Raw genomic sequence first — 19,741 nt, 5'->3', positions numbered from 1 at the left:
TTCTTCATCATCGCACTCCATAAAGACCAGACGTCATCTCCACCTCATCGCCGAGATATCATACTTCATTGGAGGTATATCCTCAGCCGTTTGTGTCTTTTGCAATATATCTGTATATTGTGAGTGTTTGCAGGAGTACCGGTTCCTTTTTCTGTGGAGGCTGAGTGAGTGCAGGACGGCACTCTTTTCCCCTGAGGAATCACTGCGGTACTCTGCAACATATTGAGTGAGAGGTGGAGGTGGCATTCCCACCGCTGTTGTTACTGGTGTGCACACACCTACACTTGACTGTCTTTGTTCTTCGCCAGCAGTACCAGATCCGACAGTCGGGGACGGTGATCACCTGGGAATTCGGGACTTGGCGGCTCCAGTATTCACCAGGTTCTGTGGGGGCGGAAATCGTGTGGTTCCGGCTCTTCTTAGGACAGACTCTTCTATCCTCGAGCCTGCCCACACGTCACCTTTGTAATTTGACTGTAATTATATTCTGAGATTGTCTGTATGTTCGTTGTGCACATTTCACAACATTAAATTGTTACCTTTTGGCTCATCTATTGACCGTTCATTGCGCCCCCGTTGTGGGTCCGTGTCACTACACTTTCACAACAGGTGTATTCAATTGAATATAGGTTGAAGAGAATTTGAAAATCATTGTTTTCTGTTTTCATTTACATTTTACACAACGTCCCAACTTCATTTGAATTGGGGTTGTAGAGCGGGGCTGGGTCAGCCCTGCCCTTCCTGAAGTCCAGAATTATTTCTTTTGTTTTTGTGGTGTTCAGCGGCAGGTTGTTAGCTGAACACCACGCTGTCAGTCGATTGACCTCGTCTCTGTAGTTAGTCTCATCCCCTCCTGAGGTGAGCCCAACCACGGTGGTATCATCCGCAAACTTTATGATAGTGTTTGTGGGATGGGTCGGAGAGCAGTCATAAAGGGTGAACAGGAGGGGGCTCAGGACACAACCTTGAGGGGAACCAGTGCTGAGTGTGATGGTGGAGGAAAGGTGGGGGCCACGTTTCACGGACTGTGGGCGGTCTGTGAGGAAGTCCTTGCCCCTCTGGCAGATGGGGGTGGAGATGCCCAGGTGTGTCAGTTTCTGGACCAGGATCTCCGGGATGATGTGTTGAAGGCTGAGCTGAAGTCCAGGAAGAGCATCTTCACATAGCTCCCCTGGTGCTCCAGGTGGCTCAGCACGGTGTGGAGAGCTGTGGTGATAGCATCGTCTGTGGAGCGGTTTGCCCTGTAGGCAAACTGGTGGGGGTCCAGAGTGGGAGGCAGACAGGCCCTGATGTGCTGAGAGACCAGTCTTTCAAAACACTTCATGACCACAGGTGTAAGTGCCACAGGCCTGTAGTCATTCATGCTCTCCACTCTCCGCTGACTTCTTTGGGACTGGAATGATGGTGGAGGATTTGAGGCAGAGTGGAATGATGGCCTGTGACAGGGACAGGTTGAAGATGCAGGCGAAAACTCCAGCCAGTTGGTCAGCACACGCTTTGAGTACCCTTCCAGGTACGCCGTCGGGGCCGGCCGCCTTCCTGTGATTCACCTTCAGCACACGTCTCACTTCGTGTTCCTGAAGTGTTAGTGTGCTAGTGCTGGAGGGTGGTGGGTGTGGAGTTGCTGCTGGACTGTCTGCTTCGAAGCGGGCAAAGAAGCAGTTCAACTCCTCTGCCAGCAAGGTATCAGTTCTAGCACTATCCGGGTTACTGCTTCTGGAGTTAGTTATATGATTTATTCACTGCCACATCTTTCTGGGGTCATTCACAGTGAAGTGGTCCTCTGTCTTTTTCTTGTAGGCAGCCTTGGCCTCACTGATGCCTCTGTTCAGGTCGGACCCGGCCGTGCTGTACAGGGCCCTGTCCACTGATTTAAAGGCAGTGTTGGGGCTTTTTAATAGGGACTGGACTGCGCTGTTCATCCAGGGCTTCTGGTTTGGAAAAACCCTGACGCTTTTGTTGACAGTGACGGTGTCAACTTAGTTCTTAATGTAAGAGGGTACAGTGTCAGTGTCCTCCTGCCGGTTGTGGCTCGAAAATAAATCCCATACAGTTCGTGAGAAGCAGTCCTGTAGCTGGGAGAGCGCTCCCTCAGGCCAAACTAAATATAATGATGAATTTTAACACAAATCATCCCTTTTACAGCCAGTTTTCTTTAGGTACGCCAGGGGATGAACCATCATATCCATGAATAAATACTAACAGTGATACTGTACTGTAACTGTGTCTGGAGGTGGTTCTCAAAATCTGAGTGACTGTGCCAGAAAGAGAGTCATGAGGGAAGCCACCAGGACACCCAGACACCCAGAAGGACTTCTAGGCTTCTGATTGGCACCTTTTGACTGATGCTGCATCACCATGACAACAGATCAAATCTATTTTTGTGTATTTGTTGCATATTTATGTAAGTGTCCCTCTACCGGGTGCCTCAGTCGGTACGCTGTGTCGTGATAAGGCCGGCTTACGGACACATTAGGCGCGGCGGGCCGTTAAGATCAGCCAGGATTGTGGAGGATTTCCAGGAACACAAAGCTGTCACGGCTTTGGTGCTGGAATCCCACCCCCACCCCCACACGAGAGGCAGCCAGGTCACATTCAACACAGGATGTGACATCACCGCACACCGTGTCACACCACCGGCGTTGTGTTTGCAAACATCCGCTTAGTCACCAACTCGCAGTTATTTATTTGTGCGCTGTTGCTGCTCCAGTAAACAGTTTGGATTTGGATTGGAGCGATTCCCAGGACCAATAAGAAGTGAAGGATTTGATGTCAAAGCTGGTCGAGCAACGACGTGAGTGACGTGTGCATGATTGATAAACCCGCGACCCTTCAACACGCGTGTGCGTGTGCACAAACCCTGTAACTGAATATTGTGCAGAAAGCAAACATCCTCCTGTAAACATTTCATCCGTCACCTCTGCAGCTTATTCCATCCTTACCGCGCCAAACACACAAACGGCCACGCCCCCACCGCCGCCTGTCAAACAAATAAATGAGGACGGAGTCCCTGTGAGAGTCATCGGCGTGACCGTCCCCGCTTCATCATCACGTTAGCCCGCTCCATTACACGCAACACGATCCGGCCTGAAATCAATTAGCCGGCCACGCCAGCGCCCTCAAGTGAGCGCACACCACGCTTTGTTTTGGTTTGGTGGAAAACAATGTTTAGCACCCAGGAGGGCGCCACGTCTGCGAGCAGATGAGAGATGCGTGGCGGCGCTGCGGGAGGACGCTGAGTGCAGGGAAACACTGACTTTGACTCTTTTAGTCAACGTTTTAGTTTAGAGATGTGTTAAACATCTCAGACAGACAATGTCCAAGCAAAAGATGCGCACAACCCATAACATCCACGCAAACTCAAGACCCAGACAGTAGAGTAGCACTCACAGTCCACGTTACTGTCCCACAGCAGCATGTCATTATCCCAAACCAGATCTGTGGATTAGTTTTTGAAAAATTCTTCAAAATATTCCCCCCAAAATCTCAATTTTCTAATTTAAATGTAAACGATCAAGAATTTAGGCAGCATGGTGGCTTAGTGGTTAGCACTGTTGCCTCACAGCAAGAAGGTCATGGAATTGATTCCCACCTATGTCCTTTCTGTGTGGAGTTTGCGTGTTCTCCCCATGTTCGTGTGGGTTCCCTCCGGGTGCCCCGGCTTCCTCCCACATCCAAAGACATGCGGGTTAGATGGACTGGAAACGTTAAATTGTCCGTAGGTGTGAATGTGTTTATTTGTCTGTATGTGACCCTGGACAGACTGGCGTCCTGTCCAGGGTGAACCCACCTCACACCCTGTGACTGCTGGGATAGACTCCAGTCCCCGTGACCCTTAACTGGAGTAAGCGGTTGAAGATGAATGAGTGAGTGGTGCCACTTAAGAGGACAAAAGGACATTTTCGTTGAAGCCTGAGTGCACCTACACAAAAGTATAGTGGCCATCCAGGTGTCAGCTAGAGCCAGGAATGGGTGAAAATTAAAAAATGCGCCAATCTTTTTGAAAAGTACACCACATTATTTGTCTGATTATAGACATTCCATGAAGGTATAGTTTGGTCTATCTATGGCTGACTGTTCTGGAGTTATGGGGTAAAATATGAATGATATCAGTCTGTGTTTTCTCTGACTGGAGTTTGTCAGGCTGTAAAATATTGTCCGCACGGTGTTTCATTGGTGAGCTGAGACCGACTGCGGCGGTGCTGCATTGTGGCATGAGATTAAGGACAGTGGATCTGTGTGTTTTTGGCGTGTTCTTTTCACCTTTAAACGCCTCTGTGCTGAGGAAACAATGAGCACAGTGTTGTGTGTCACTAACACGTGTCGCCGTTTTGTTAGCGGGAAGATATTTGATGCCACTTTCATTTAATGTGAAGTGTTTGTTAACTTTATTGTGCATTTAAAAATCTAGGATGTGTTTTTGTGTTTGTCCATGTGTGTCTGTGTTTTAACCCTCCACAGCTGTGTGTTTGCAAAACACCTGATCTAACAAACCCGCGCTGCTGTTTTAACACCATGTGTGTGATAGTCTGTGGGCCAACATGTGTATTTCCCCCCCCCCCCCCCCCCATTTCTATGAACCTATATTTTTCTGTGGCCCCCATGTCCCATTAATAAAATTGAATGTTAACATTGATCATGTTGGGATGCACTACCCGTTGTAACTAAACAAATAGACAAATCCTACACTCAACAAAAATATAAACGCAACACTTTTGGTTTTGCTCCCATTTTGTACGAGATGAACTCAAAGATCTAAAACTTTTTCCACATACACAAATCACCATTTCCCTCAAATATTGTTCACAAACCAGTCTAAATCTGTGATAGTGAGCACTTCTCCTTTGCTGAGATAATCCATCCCACCTCACAGGTGTGCCATATCAAGATGCTGATTAGACACCATGATTAGTGCACAGGTGTGCCTTAGACTGCCCACAATAAAAGGCCACTCTGAAAGGTGTAGTTTTATCACACAGCACAATGCCACAGATGTCGCAAGATTTGAGGGAGCGTGCAATTGGCATGACTGAAGGAGAAGCATATCTCACCCTATTGGCCTCTCTTCATTGGCTTCCTGTTAATTCTAGAATAGAATTTAAAATTCTTCTTCTTACTTATAAGGTTTTGAATAATCAGGTCCCATCTTATCTTAGGGACCTCGTAGTACCATATCACCCCATAGAGCGCTTCGCTCTCAGACTGCAGGCTTACTTGTAGTTCCTAGGGTTTGTAAGAGTAGAATGGGAGGCAGAGCCTTCAGCTTTCAGGCTCCTCTCCTGTGGAACCAGCTCCCAATTCAGATCAGGGAGACAGACACCTCTCTACTTTTAAGATTAGGCTTAAAACTTTCCTTTTTGCTACAGCTTATAGTTAGGGCTGGATCAGGTGACCCTGAACCATCCCTTAGTTATGCTGCTATAGACGTAGACTGCTGGGGGGTTCCCATGATGCACTGTTTCTTTCTCTTTTTGCTCTGTATGCACCACTCGCATTTAATCATTAGTGATCGATCTCTGCTCCCCTCCACAGCATGTCTTTTTCCTGGTTCTCTCCCTCAGCCCCAACCAGTCCCAGCAGAAGACTGCCCCTCCCTGAGCCTGGTTCTGCTGGAGGTTTCTTCCTGTTAAAAGGGAGTTTTTCCTTCCCACTGTAGCCAAGTGCTTGCTCACAGGGGGTCGTTTTGACCGTTGGGGTTTTACATAATTATTGTATGGCCTTGCCTTACAATATAAAGCGCCTTGGGGCAACTGTTTGTTGTGATTTGGCGCTATATAAAAAAATTGATTGATTGATTGATTGATTGACAGCAGGAATGTCAACCAGAGCTGTTGCTCGTGTATTGAATGTTCATTTCTCTACCATAAGCCGTCTCCAAAGGCGTTTCAGAGAATTTGGCAGTACATCCAACCAGCCTCACAACCGCAGACCACGTGTAACCACACCAGCCCAGGACCTCCACATCCAGCATGTTCACCTCCAAGATCGTCTGAGACCAGCCACTCGGACAGCTGCTGAAACAATCGGTTTGCATAACCAAAGAATTTCTGCACAAACTGTCAGAAACCGTCTCAGGGAAGCTCATCTGCATGCTTGTCGTCCTCATCGGGGTCTCGACCTGACTCCAGTTCGTCGTCGTAACCGACTTGAGTGGGCAAATGCTCACATTCGCTGGCGTTTGGCACGTTGGAGAGGTGTTCTCTTCACGGATGAATCCCGGTTCACACTGTCCAGGGCAGATGGCAGACAGCGTGTGTGGCGTTGTGTGGGTGAGCTTTTTTCTGATGTCAGTGTTGTGGATCGAGTGGCCCATGGTGGCGGTGGGGTTATGGTATGGGCAGGCGTCTGTATGGACGAAGAACACAGGTGCATTTTATTGATGGCATATTGAATGCTCTGGACCGGCGTATACGACAGCGTGTACCAGTTCCTGCCAATATCCAGCAACTTCGCACAGCCATTGAAGAGGAGTGGACCAACATTCCACAGGCCACAATTGACAACCTGATCAACTCTATGTGAAGGAGATGTGTTGCACTGCATGAGGCAAATGGTGGTTACACCAGATACTGACTGGTATCCCCCCCCCAATAAAACAAAACTGCACCTTTCAGAGTGGCCTTTTATTGTGGGCAGTCTAAGGCACACCTGTGCACTAATCATGGTGTCTAATCAGCATCTTGATATGGCACACCTGTGAGGTGGGATGGATTATCTCAGCAAAGGAGAAGTGCTCTTCTCATCTCATACAAAATGGGAGCAAAACCAAAAATGTTGGGTTTATATTTTTGTTGAGGGTATAATCACCATTTTTGTTTGGCAAAAACACCAATGTCTAAAGTATAGTGTAAAACTATGTTATATTGTTGAAGTATTTGAATGTATGACCTCTTGTTATGAAACTATTAGAGGTACTCCATAATTTTCTTATGTAGAAAAATGTGACTCCAACAAAAATTGTATCACATGCGACAGAATTCACAGTATGAAATTTAATTAATATGCACAACGCACACTGGATAGTTTTCTGAATGTTTTTGTGCTTTGAAGGAGAGTCAGTCTCTTTGGAGGTCGGTGGTCTTCTGTCGGACATTATTCAGTAATCTGGATAAAACAAAGCATCTTGCTAACACTCTGTTTCATACCAAGTTAAATATTTATTTGTAGTCTTAACTGTCTGAAAATAAAAAAAACAAATTAAATAAATTGCAAATTCCTAGATTCTCACCATCACAAAAATATGTAAAACTCTAGGAACCCAGTAGTAAACAGGCAGTGCATCCCACAATTTTCAGTGTTAGCATTTGATTTCATGACTGGGATGCTCTAAGGCTTCGGGAACATATAGGTTCAGAGAGTTGTGGGGGGTGCACGTGTACCCATGTTGGCCCGCGGACTGTGAGTGATCAGTCAAAAATATGAAATCCAATGTACATATTTGTATTTTTAAAAAGATGTGGATCGTGTTCTGGATTATCAGATTTTATTTGTGTGAATTTTCCAACTCGCTCAGCAGTTTGCTGAAAGTCGTTACTGTCGAAGACGGACCACCAGTAGGGGGCAGTGTCCCACATTGGAGTCTCGACAGAATATAATTGTTCTGAAGCCTCATCGTCCATTTTCAAACCCAGCTAAGCTGCTTGATTTATTTTAAGTCAGTTATTGTGTTAAATCTGTTCTTCTGGTTGATAGTGGAAAAAGCTTTAAACCATTATTAGATCAAAGTTTATTAAAGCTGTGTGAAATTTATTTATTTTCATTTATTTTCTGTCCCTGCATTTTCAAAGAAAAAATGAAGTAAAATAAAAAGTAAAATTGATACCGCTGAACAATTTAAATGTGACTATTTAAAGTTTAACTATTTAAAATTGACGCTGAGCTGCGGGTCGTCCTGTGAATCGAGTCTGTCTGTGTGAAGACAGTTATGAGACACCAGTATGTGTGACAAATGAGAGGTTACCTTTTAATAATCATGAACAGACTATTAAAATGTTAGCTTGACCCTGAACCAATCAAATGTCCACAGCTGCTGGAAGGTTTTTCTGTGTTCCAGTCTTGTTTCTGTCCGCTGATCTCCACAGTCTGTCCTGAAAAACAGTTTAGATTTTAGCTGAGCAGGATTTGGGGAGGTGATGGTCAGTGTTTAGTGTTGGGCTTATGACATGAGGATTCTCGGTTCAAATCCACATCAGATCAGAAAATCACTAATGGCCTTTGGGCAAAGTCCTGAATCCACTAGTTGGTCCCAGTGTGCAGTTGAGCACCTTGCATGGCAGCAGCTTGACATCAGTGTGTGGGTGAATGTGAGGCGTCACTGCAAAGCACTTTGAGTATGAAAGTGGGCTATGAATGCAATTTTACAAACCTGGACACTGCCCATGTCCTGCTGGTATGACCACTGTACTGGTTGGACAGAGTTGACCTCTGGGACCTTAAATGGTCCATGTTCAAAGCTGGTTTTAGTCGCCACTTAAAGGGACTAAATGACACTTACAGTCCAGCCTCTGTGTACCATGGCCTATATAAATGTATGGTGGCCATCCAGGGTGGTAGCTTTAGCCAGTTAGGGATTAGTAAAAAATTTTAAATGCACAAATCATTCAAGTCATTGATTAACAGGGTTTTTAAAAGGAACAGTTTGCACCTGTGTCATACTTAGTTATCAAGTTACAGTGTAACATATGTCACATGTCATAGAATACAGTGGGCGTTGGCCTTCTTTGACCTTTCAGCACGGTCAAAACTATTTCCTTCATTAATACTGTTAGTTCATCCAGTAATTTCCATCACTTTTTACCAAAATTGGAGCAACTTTTGACCCCTGTGCAAACTAAAATTGGTCTTTGTCACCATTTTGCAGTTTGTACCCCATAACTCCAGAACATTCTGTCACAGATAGTCCAAACTATACCTTTGTGGAATCCTTATGATCAGACAAGTAATGTGATATACTTTTTAATATGTCTGGAGCATTTTTAAAATTTGACCCCTGCCTGACTCCAGCTACTGCCCTGGATGGCCACCATACATTGTGATGGACATGAGGCTGCATTGGAAGTGTGGTGTAGTCCTCTTAAGTGGTACTGATAGGTCAGTAGTATAATGATGGTCTGTGATTGGTGCTGCAGTGTTCATCACCTCTGAGTTCAGACTGACACCAAATAACCGCCGGAGTGAAGGTTTTACTGCCGTCAGCAAATCCAAGCAGCTCTCAGTCAATCACACGCAGTTTAACAGCAAATTACCAGTGGAACCCACTCCTACAATAAATTACCTGTGTGTGTGTAAGTGATTAAACATACAGGTTAATGTGTCGTTTGTGAATATCCTGCTGCCACATGTTTTGGTGTGTGTGCGTGTGCACGTGTGCGTCGGTGAGTAAAGCGCCTCGGGGCTGACCCCGGTATTGATGGGGATTACTAACACTTAGCCGCCGCCACTGAGACTGAAACGGGAGTAAATGATTTAGCAGCTTCGGCCTTAATGTAATGAAACAAAGACCATGGCTGTCAGGGGCGCGCACACACCTACGGGCGCTAATCCTGCCAGCTTACATCTCCATTAACACAAACGCCGACCTGCTCACTGGCACTCAGCCTTTCCCCAAGGATCCCGTCCTCACACGTGCACACCGTACAGCACACTCGCACACGTGTGAGGGGGAGAAGGGGATTAAAAGTGTGTATTTGTCTTTCATCTGTGCATGAATGAATGAATGAATGAGTGCACGTACCCAGACACACAGAGGTCAGTGAGAAAACACAGAATAAAATAAGACAAAAGGACAAGCTGCTCGTGGCGCAACGTCGCTGCGACTCCGTGACGCCTGAAACCAGTTCAGGTCTGAACTGGTCAATCTGCATCACAGACCTGGTGTCGCGGCTCTCAGCAGGTGGAGCTAATAAAGCGGTTACGGCGGCGTGTTTCCCACCTGATTTACAGTCTGTTTGTTGGTAACAGAAGGTTCCTGTTTTCCTCACTCCATTACATCATAAAGAGCACCCACAATAAAGGAGTCCGCTGGATGCGCCGCCCCACACTAAAGCTTAATTGAATTAGGACTAACCAGGCGTTTGGGTCTTAATTGCTGTGGTAACCCAGAAACTATGGAATGAGGCGCCGGGCCTCTGGTGCGACAGCCTGCGCGTTGCTGGTTATGTTGCGTGTGGAATGAAGCTAAATCAGTTCAACAAAAGATTAAAAATGGTTTGAGTCTTTTGTGTCTGAGTCAGACGCTCGACTTCATAAACGGAAACATCGTCTCCAGAAGCTCATGTGGGTTTGTTTATGTTTTATTCTGAGCACTGAACTTTGAGGGATTAACCCCGAACCACCAGTAACTTATCAAGACCCCGTTAACTCACCAGTGCCCTGATCCGACCTCAGCACCGGGAGCAACGTCAGCCTCAGAGTCTTCCTCAAAGACACTGTGCGTCGTGCACTTTAGTACTGATGCTTTATACACACACACACACACACACACATCAGTCTCATGATTCCGTGTGTGCACAGTTCTCTGTGTGTTCCACCGGCCGATTGGGTTTGTTGGGTTTTTTTAAATTGCCGTTGTGTGAACAGTAGTGAGACCAGCTATGTTGTATGGTTTAGAGACAGTGGCACTAACAAAAAGACAGGAGGCAGAGCTGAAGATGTTGAGATTCTCTTTGGGAGCGAAGAGAATGGACAAGATTAGGAATGAACATATCGGGAGGGACAGCTCAGGTGGGACGGTTTGGAGACAAAGTCAGAGAGGCGAGATTGAGATGGTTTGGACATGTGCAGAGGAGGGTCCCAGGGTATATAGGGAGAAGGATGCTGAGGATGGAGCCACCAGGCAGGAGGAGAAGAGGGAGGCCAAAGAGGAGGTTCATGGATGTGCTGAGGGAGGACATGCAGGTGTTGGTGAGACAGAGGAAGATACAGAGGACAGGGTGAGATGGAAATGATTGATCTGCTGTGGTGACCCCTAACGGGAACAGACAAAAGAACAAGAAGACGACTTTTTCAAACAGGCACAGTTGGTATTGTACTTCAGTTTTATAAATGAAATTTTAAATATGTAAAAATTGTATTGTGTGTTTATTACAGTTATCTTTTTTAAATGTTTATTTTGAATATCTGGGTCAATTTATTATGACGTAAATACAAAAATCAGGAAATCCAATGGGGACAAAACTCTATGTGCTGACTGTCTGTCCGACTGTTTGCAGAATTTTAAAACAATCCCTCACAATGTCACCGTGGGGTCAGTGTCACCAAGAAAAAGAACATTAAATGATTCTTTTGTGCAGTTGTTTGTTGTTGTTATAATAGAGTGAGATGTGGTATTTTCTATGTTTCAACAATTTTCTAAGAAGGTTTTAATCCAGTCTTGGAGAAGGTTGTTGAATCTCAGTGAGGAACCATTCAAACATAATGTAATGTTGATCTGGACTGGTTTAGGGTAATCGTTTATTTATTGATTGATTTTTTGTGTGTGTGTGTGTGTGTGTGTGTGTGTGTGTGTGTGTGTGTGTGTGTGTGTGTGTGTGTGTGTGTGGTGTGTGTGTGTGTGTGTGTTGAAAAATTACAACACAAAAGCAACATTAAAAATAAATGAAAACATGTCACCCAATCAAAACCTAAATGATATGATCATAAAATAAATGTGGTCATGTTTATCCCAGAGTTAAATCCTGTGATTGTGTTTGTGGATTTTCTGGCTGGAACAGTCAGCGTCGGCCTTCGGGTGCCGGTATTTGTTGAAGCCTGCTTTGATAAACCCAAAGCTCTTCCTAACCTTCTGGCCGGCTCTTATCGCTGCTTTGATGTCCCTGGCTCGCTGGCTATCAGGAACTACTGTGTGCGCGTGCACGCCGGGGGTCTGCTCAGTCTCGGCTCCGCCGCGGGCCACTGACAGGTGCTAATGCCAGCCCGAGAGGCTGCACGGGCCTCCGCGCTCCCGTCTGCGATAACACTGACGACCCTGGTATCACACGAACACACGGAGTGCTCAACCTCCTGATAAGTTTGGTCCACTTCAGAGGAGCCTGTGTGTGTGTTGGACTGGTTTTTCAAAGGATCTCCTGCTGTGCCAGCAGACCTGCTATCACAGCTGGTCAAAGCATCAAACACAAACCCCCGTCAGAGGTGACACGATGTTATGTCCAGCGCTTTGGGTAATTTAGTGTCTTTGTAAGGACAGAATTAAATTGTGTTTCTGTAAAGGTCCATCTGGACTAAGACAGCTTAGTGTTCCATGGCAGCTCTTTATTAAAACTTCTGCCTGACCATTTGGCGGAGCTTTTCCGAGGCTGTGTATTTTAAAAATTTCATTAAGTTGATCTTTTTGAAATTTTGTGTGTATTCATGTGTTCATAGATGGTATTCCACTGTCAGAGCACGATGACCGGAACCTTTTACTGAGCGATGAAACGGATCTCAGAGGTCGAACATTTAGAGATGATGAAAGTGAATGTGATTCAATGATAGAGATTAATCTTCTGAAGATAAAACATACAGATAAAACTATACCGGGACTCAGAAAGGACCAAACCAAGAAATCAGTTATTTTATTCCAGGGTTTAATTTTAGTTTGTTCCAGGTAACAGCAGGACTTATTAAATATAGGAGGTAATGAAGAAACAATATTTACCCTGCGTGTTGACGAGCTGTGATAGCAGGGGGCCTTTGGATTGTGTTGTGTGTGTGGGGGGGGTAATTTCTTTCAAACCTATACCTTTTCTATGTTATCAGATCTTTAATTTGGGATTTCTGTGTGTTGTTGTTGAGAACTTTTTATATTATATGCTATGTTATTTATTAATAACAAGCTTTCTTCGTTTGGTTTATACGTTGCACTGGAACGTATATGCACTTGCAGCTTATACTCTGGAAAGTATGGTACTTGGATATCTCAAGGTGATTAGATGTTGAAATAGTTTTTCAAAGGTCAAGGAAAACATGGTGTGAAAAACACCTTTTGTTGTGTGTATATCATTGACCAAAAACCTGAGGTGGACGATTTCAAGCATATTGATCAATAAATATTTGTGATTGATTGTTATGAATGACATCATGATGAAGTCATACATTGTCCAAAACACCATTACAGACAGATATATTTACTTGTACAGTTATATCGAGGTGTGTTATCAGGGTGTATATCTGCTCTCTGATGACTTTAATTTCCATTTTTGATAAATAAGTCCTACTGGATGATATTTCTGAGGTGGAAAATTTTGTTGATGTTTTTACACTCAGCATGAACTTCAGTTTATTTATGCAGCACCACATCATCTCAACGCACAACACAACATGGAAGATCTAGTCCTTGCCCACCTCAGGGTACACACATGATAAGAGGAAGAAACCTCCACCAGAATAGATTCAGTGGACTGACCATCTGATGTGGTCACAATAACAAGACAAACCAAAAATCACAAGAGTGACAGAACGTCACAATTAACCACCACATCCAGTCCAGAGTTCACACTGACAGATGGCTGAAGAGACAATGAAGTGAAGGTCAGAGTCCCAGTAAAATAGACCTGTAGCGAGCCAGTGATTGTATTGATGCCACATCAATCAATGGAGGAGATTTCCAATAGCTCAGCCAAATCAACTGGACCGGCAACCTCTCTTCTATCATCCAATAAACTGAGTTCTAGAGTTTGAAAGTCCCAATACTGCTGGTAGTAGTGTTTCTGAGTTGTATCACCCTAAAACTCAACCTGAAAAGTCAGATATTTGTTGGAATGATTCTACAGATTCTCTAAATCTCATGATATCCAACAGAAACACAAGTGACTAGGGTTGGACCATCCATTATCCATTTTCCATCACAGGTTGTATCTACTCTATGTCCTGCAGAACCTCCTGGGGATCCCAGTAGCTTCCTGGACTCAATGGAACATGCAGGCTCGTCTGGATTTATCCTGCAGCCTCTTCACAGTTTGATGTATAAAGGGGACCTCCACAGGAAGATCTCCACAGGGAGACCTCCAAAGGGAGACCTCCAAAGGGAGACCTCCACAGGGAGACCTCCATGGCATCTGGCTCCCTGAACTCTTTCACCTGCTTTCCATCAGCGTGAAGAAGCTATAGTTCCACGCCATGTTTCTTTTGGACGTCAGTGATTTCATCATGCTTGTAAAGATAAATGCAGCCACCGTGTGGCGCAAATTCAGTTCAGACGTTTATTTCTGGGATTTTACTTTTTGGTCTCCACTCAAAGTTGGTAACATTTGGAAAATAAATCATTGTGAACGTTTCCCTCTGAGACTTCGCTTGCTTATCAGGAAGGTCTGAGACACTGAAGCCGTGATGCTGTTGTTTCAGACTTTTACTGACTGACTCTGTTTGTTCTGATTATATGAAGCACATAAATAAAGTTATTATTGCTGCTGGTGCAGATCTTTTTCTTTAGTCCCACTTCACTGGTGAACAATACTCAGAGATCTTTAAATGTTCCTCTTGGTTCATAGTTTGCTTCCATTCGCCATCTCCTCAGAATGGGAGGATCTGATTGTCATTCTGGTCTCTTGGCTTCAAACTGTCCCGGCTGACACGGGAGGTCAAGTTCTAAAGAAGGTACCAGGACCAGATCAGCAAGAACTAGCTGATCCAGAGACCAGTGCGAGTGTTCTCTGATCCTTTCCACACAGATTCTGTCCACACGAGTCCCAGAATCAGTGACGGTGTCCAACACCCAGCGGGACTGCAGTTACCGTGGAGATACACAAGGGTCAAAGATGTTGAAGCAGATTGTGGATGATGACCTTTCCAGGAAAAGAGGATCTGTTCTGGCCTCCTCTTTTTTCTTTGATGTCGTCTTGTGTGGAGTTTTACTGATACTCCAACATTCCTGTTTGAGGGAGACATGAAGGAAAAAAGTCTCAACAGCACTGACCTTTTCCACTATCGTGAAGCAACAGTTTGACCTTTGACATACAGTTGCGTTCATGTGTGTCAGGTCATTGCACAGTAACAGCATCAAGAAGCTCGATCCCGAGCAACACATCATTAATTTGATTGGAATGTGTCAAAAGGTTCAGTTCAGTCATCCCAGGTAACCCATCATTCTAGTGGGACCCAAAGATCCTCCACAGAGACCTGGTACCAAAGATCCAATCACCACCTTAGGCCACTTTTTATAGTCCAAATAACACAGAAAGTAACAGGACCCAAAAGACTTGGACCTTTGTTCTCCTGCAAAGACATCAGCATCACCAAACGCCTCTGACCTTTGACCTCATTACTCCATAAGCTCTTTCCAGGCATCTCAAAGACTGAGGGCACAGAGACATGAACGTCAATATTGAGATCAGTGAATGTCTCTACAAGTTCAGCACTTTCACCTCATACCCATCAGACACTTCTGATGGACGAGTCCAGGAGGACATTGAAAACATGAATCTTAGTCTGAATCCAGGACAATCTCAAACCCAGTCTCACCTCACTCAGCTTCTCAAGGACTGCAGTCAGAGTGTCCACTGATTCTGCAAAGATCACAGCATCAACCATAAAGTCAAGGTCAGCAAACCTTTCCTCGCTACATCACTGGTTTCCACTACCCAACACACAGTCCGAGCAACCATTGAACAGTGTAGGAACCAGAACACATCCCTGAGGAACACCAGAATTTACTGTGAAAAATTCAGAGATTCTTCCCCTGATCTGTGCACCGCTCACAGTATCTGATGTCCAGAAACCTGTTGAGTGCTGGCAGAGCTTGTCTGGAGTCGGTAGTCAGCTTCTTTGGTGCCTTATTACGCGCTTTGCAAAATATGAGTGTGGTTCTTTAAGCAGCGTTGTGGGATTAAGTTGTTCAGTCATACCCAATGGTGATAGTGAGAAGGATCTGCGAGGTCATTGGTGTGAAGTTGCTGAGTCATTGCAGCAGCTTCGCCAACATGGCCACTAAATCAGACGTGTTCTGCTGGCGGGGCTGGAAGGCAGGCTGAGCCGCGGCCTCGCTAATAGAATGAAGTGGTTGTTTTAGTGTCTGTTCGGCCGCGCTCACACGCTTGCTGTGGAGCAGGTTGCAGACTCTCTGGCTCCAAAGCTCCAGATCTCAGTGATTGCAGAAATTACAGCAGACACAAAGGGGGCGGAGCCACGCCTAAGGTCTGACAGGCAGTTTATCACGTCTGTGAGTCCAGACCAGCTGATGTTGAGCATCAAGAAAATTCTGCCTGCAAACGTTTTGTGGAATGATTTGAACTTTTAGTAAAAGTTCCACTTTAACAGCTGTGTTCAGATGGTTGACTGGTGCAAGTTTATGTGAACTTCCTTTAAAAAATTCAAAATATGATTATTTAAAAAAATATTTTCTCCAAATTCTACTTTTTTGTCAAGCTTGACATTTTCATTGATCACTGTTAATTGATCAGTATTACACAAAAAGTTGTGATCACCACAAAACCTGTTGGAGTTATGAAGTTATTAGATTTTGGTGTCACACATATCTTGTAACAAATGATGTTTTCTAAGAATCTGGATGTGTTTTGGTAAAAACCTTCATTTGTACGTGATGTTATTGATGGTGTTTTGTATGAAGTAGAGCTCTGAACATGTACCGTGTTTAAGTCTCACTTTTTAACAGCTTTTCTCTGAGGGAAAGTTTAAGAACGAACAGCAACTCAGTGCAGCACATGTGCAAACCACAGGCTGTGCTGAACTTAACACAAGGACTTTTAAACTCCAAAACAAGCAAGACAGACAAATAACATGCCCTGGACAACAAATCTGATGTTATTTGACACGGTGTGGACAAAAATTGTAACAGCACTGATAAGACAACAATAAAAACATGAGTCCAGTTCATTTTTTTAATCAGCTCTTTAATTTAGGATTGTTGTAGTGTACTTTTATTGTTGGGTTGGCTTTTATATTCTTTTGTTATTGGTGTTTCATAATAACAACAACAATTACATTAGTAATAATAAAAATAATGTTGTTTGTCCTGGTGGATGTGTGCGCTCTAGATTAATTTTTCCCAAATGTTCATTCATGTCCTCACATATCATCTTTCTTTCTTGTATTTGATCCTAATGTTTAAGATCAAATTGAAACATTGTTTTATTTTTGTCGGTTTCCTTTTGGCGGTACTTGACAGACCAAACTTTCTGTGTCAGCCTTGGCGACTCTGTGTCCTACTGTGCTTCTCTTTCATGTGGGGTCCCGCAAGACTCTTCTAGTCCCTCTCCTTTTCTCTCTTTATATCCTCCCTCTTGGTTAGGAGGAAGCATTAGGGATGGAGGAAGCATTAGGAATTAGGAAGCATGGTATTCCTTTTCACTGTCAGATGTATGTGCCTCCTAAAAAGAACAGTGCACAGTCTCTCATGAGTCAGGTGTTCTTGATTACTTAAAAACCTGGATGTCTTTGAAGCTTTTCAAATTTTAATAACAAGGAAATTGAAGTGATAGTTTTTTGGTGGCACCACTGGGGCCCCCCCTGCTAGATCTGGTTCCCTGGCCCAGTATATGAAGCCAACCATAACAAATCTAGGGGTTAACGTGGATGCCAGATTTGAAATTTGAAGTCATATCAGGGCCATTGTGAAATAAAGGCAGCTGGCCAAAACAAAGCCTGTTCTTTCAAGGCAGCAATTTGAGACAGTGATCCAAGCCTTTGTTACTTCCCATCTGGATTACTGATGGTTAGTCCGGGTTAGTGTGTCCTCCATTTCCCGTCTCCAGATGGTACAGAACGCTGTTGCACGTCTTTTAAACCAGCACATGTGAATACGGGCACATTTCCCCATTTTAGCCTCACTCCACTGGCTGCCCATACATTTTAGGCTTCATTTTAAAATTCTTTTATTTGTATTTAAATCCCTGAATGCTCTTGCCCCACCAACCTCTCTGAGCTCCTGCACCCTTATAAACCCACCCGCTCTCTCAGGACAGCTGATCAGCTGATCCTGAGCGTGCTGAAATCTAATGCCCCGTTTACAGTGGACTGAGACTGTATAAGACCTACAAGATCAGGACAGTTTGTCAGCTCTCACATGTCTTTGCTGGTCTCCGTTGTGATCTGTTATTTGCATTTATATCAAGCGTACATTGCGACTGAATTGTGGCGAGTGAAAAATGTGTAATATCCGCAATCATTGATGCAACCCCATGCAGAGGCAACTGAGAGTCTTTTACAACCCACAGGGTCAAGTGAGTGTGAGTTGAGATGTGTGAGAGTTTATCAAGACTGATTATGAGATCTGTGTATTATATCTGTTGACTGGTGTTTTTAACGGTCAGTACACTTGCACCCTGAGGAGAGTGATGGCAACCATGAGGGATCCTTTTTCCTGACCACGGGAGACCCTATTTTAACCAGCCTGCAGCCCCGCTCTTTTGAAAACCCATCTCTTCTCCTTGGCTTTTGACACCTAATGAGACATTGACTTCATTCATTTATTTTATTTATTTTTTTATTTGGTCACTCTGGAGGAGCTCGGAGTCGAGCCGCTGCTCCTCCACGTTGAAAGGAGTCAGCTGAGGTGGCTCGGGCATCTTTTCCGGATTGCCCCTGGACGCCTCGCTGGAGAGGTGTTCCGGGCACGTCCCATTGGGAGGAGGCCCCGGGGAAGACCCAGGACACGCTGGAGGGATTACATCTCTCGGCTGGCTTAGGAACGCCTTGGGGTTCCCCCGGAGGAGCTGGGGGAGGTGTGTGTGGATCGGGAGGTCTGGGCGGCTTTGCTTGTGCTGCTGCCCCCGCGACCCGACTCCAGATAAAGCGTAAGAAAATGGATGGATGTATGGCTGTTTTTTTTTATTCATGTTTATGGCTTTGAATTATTTTAGTTGTATTTTGTTGACAGTTTTATGTAAATTATCTCTTTTATGATCATTTTTGTCTTCTGTACAGCACTTTGTCCGGTATGGTTGTTTTAAAGTGCTTAATAAATACGGTTGGTTGGTTGGTTGGTTGAGTAAATGCATTGCTGCAGATCTGAGTCTGTGTGTATGTGCATGTGCACGTGCACTTTTTCTTTTTTTTTTTGCAGGACCCTTTGAGGGGCGCGGCGTCACCCTGCTGGAGGTCTGTGGCAGCTGGCCGGAGAGCTTTGGCGTGCCGCGACACAACGTCTGCTCGGGCGGACGTGAGTGACGAAGGCCTGAGAGAACGACTGGCCGACGCCATGTCGGAGTCGCCCTCCCGAGACATCGTGGGATCCGCCACAGGTCGGTGATGCCGACACACACACACTGAACCTAATGTGACACATGAGGGTGCAGGAAACACACCTGCAGACTCACTGAGAGTGGAACACAATGGCGTCGTCGGTGATGTGAGAGGATCACCGGGTCAGGTGACCGTCCCATGTGGACGTGTGGTTTTGGACTGGCTTGCAGAGGGAGGATTTCCAGCATGTGACCAAATGTGTTTTCTTTTTCTGTCCTTGTTTTGCACGTTGATGGTTCTTTGTTGTATTTTATTTGATCTTGTTGTTGTTAGTTTGCGCAAAGCAGATGTTCGCCCCTCTGACTGTGGTCTGCTTGAGGTTTCTTTCCCAAAAAACATCTGAGTTTTTTCCCGTGCATCCTCAGGGTTGGTGACGTTCGTCATTACCCTTTGAAGTGTCTTGGTGTGACTTCCTGTCAGACGTGTCATTTGGTCAATATGTCTCCAGCAGTCGTGGGTGTGATACCTTTTACCCAGCAGTCTGAGCTTTGGCTCTTTGTTATACTGCTTCATGATGAAGTGGTACAGAGGAGGGTTTTCTTTCACCAAAACATTAAAAAGAAGACCT

The 19,741-nt window shown here is 44.9% G+C and overlaps 1 protein-coding gene across 1 annotated transcript in view; it reads left to right on the top strand.

The window, feature by feature from the left end:
• bcas3 (BCAS3 microtubule associated cell migration factor) overlaps positions 1-19,741 on the top strand; it is a 700,663-nt gene that overhangs the window by 604,587 nt on the left and 76,335 nt on the right. The window contains 2 exon segments of the mRNA XM_034169027.1: positions 18,995-19,074; positions 19,076-19,172. Of these exon segments, the coding sequence (XP_034024918.1) occupies positions 18,995-19,074; positions 19,076-19,172 (177 nt within the window).

Source organism: Thalassophryne amazonica, chromosome 4, assembly GCF_902500255.1.
Source record: "Thalassophryne amazonica chromosome 4, fThaAma1.1, whole genome shotgun sequence".
Lineage (NCBI taxonomy): Eukaryota > Metazoa > Chordata > Actinopteri > Batrachoidiformes > Batrachoididae > Thalassophryne > Thalassophryne amazonica.
The sequence above is the reverse complement of the archived record's forward strand: the minus strand, read 5'-3'. Positions and strand labels throughout refer to the sequence as shown.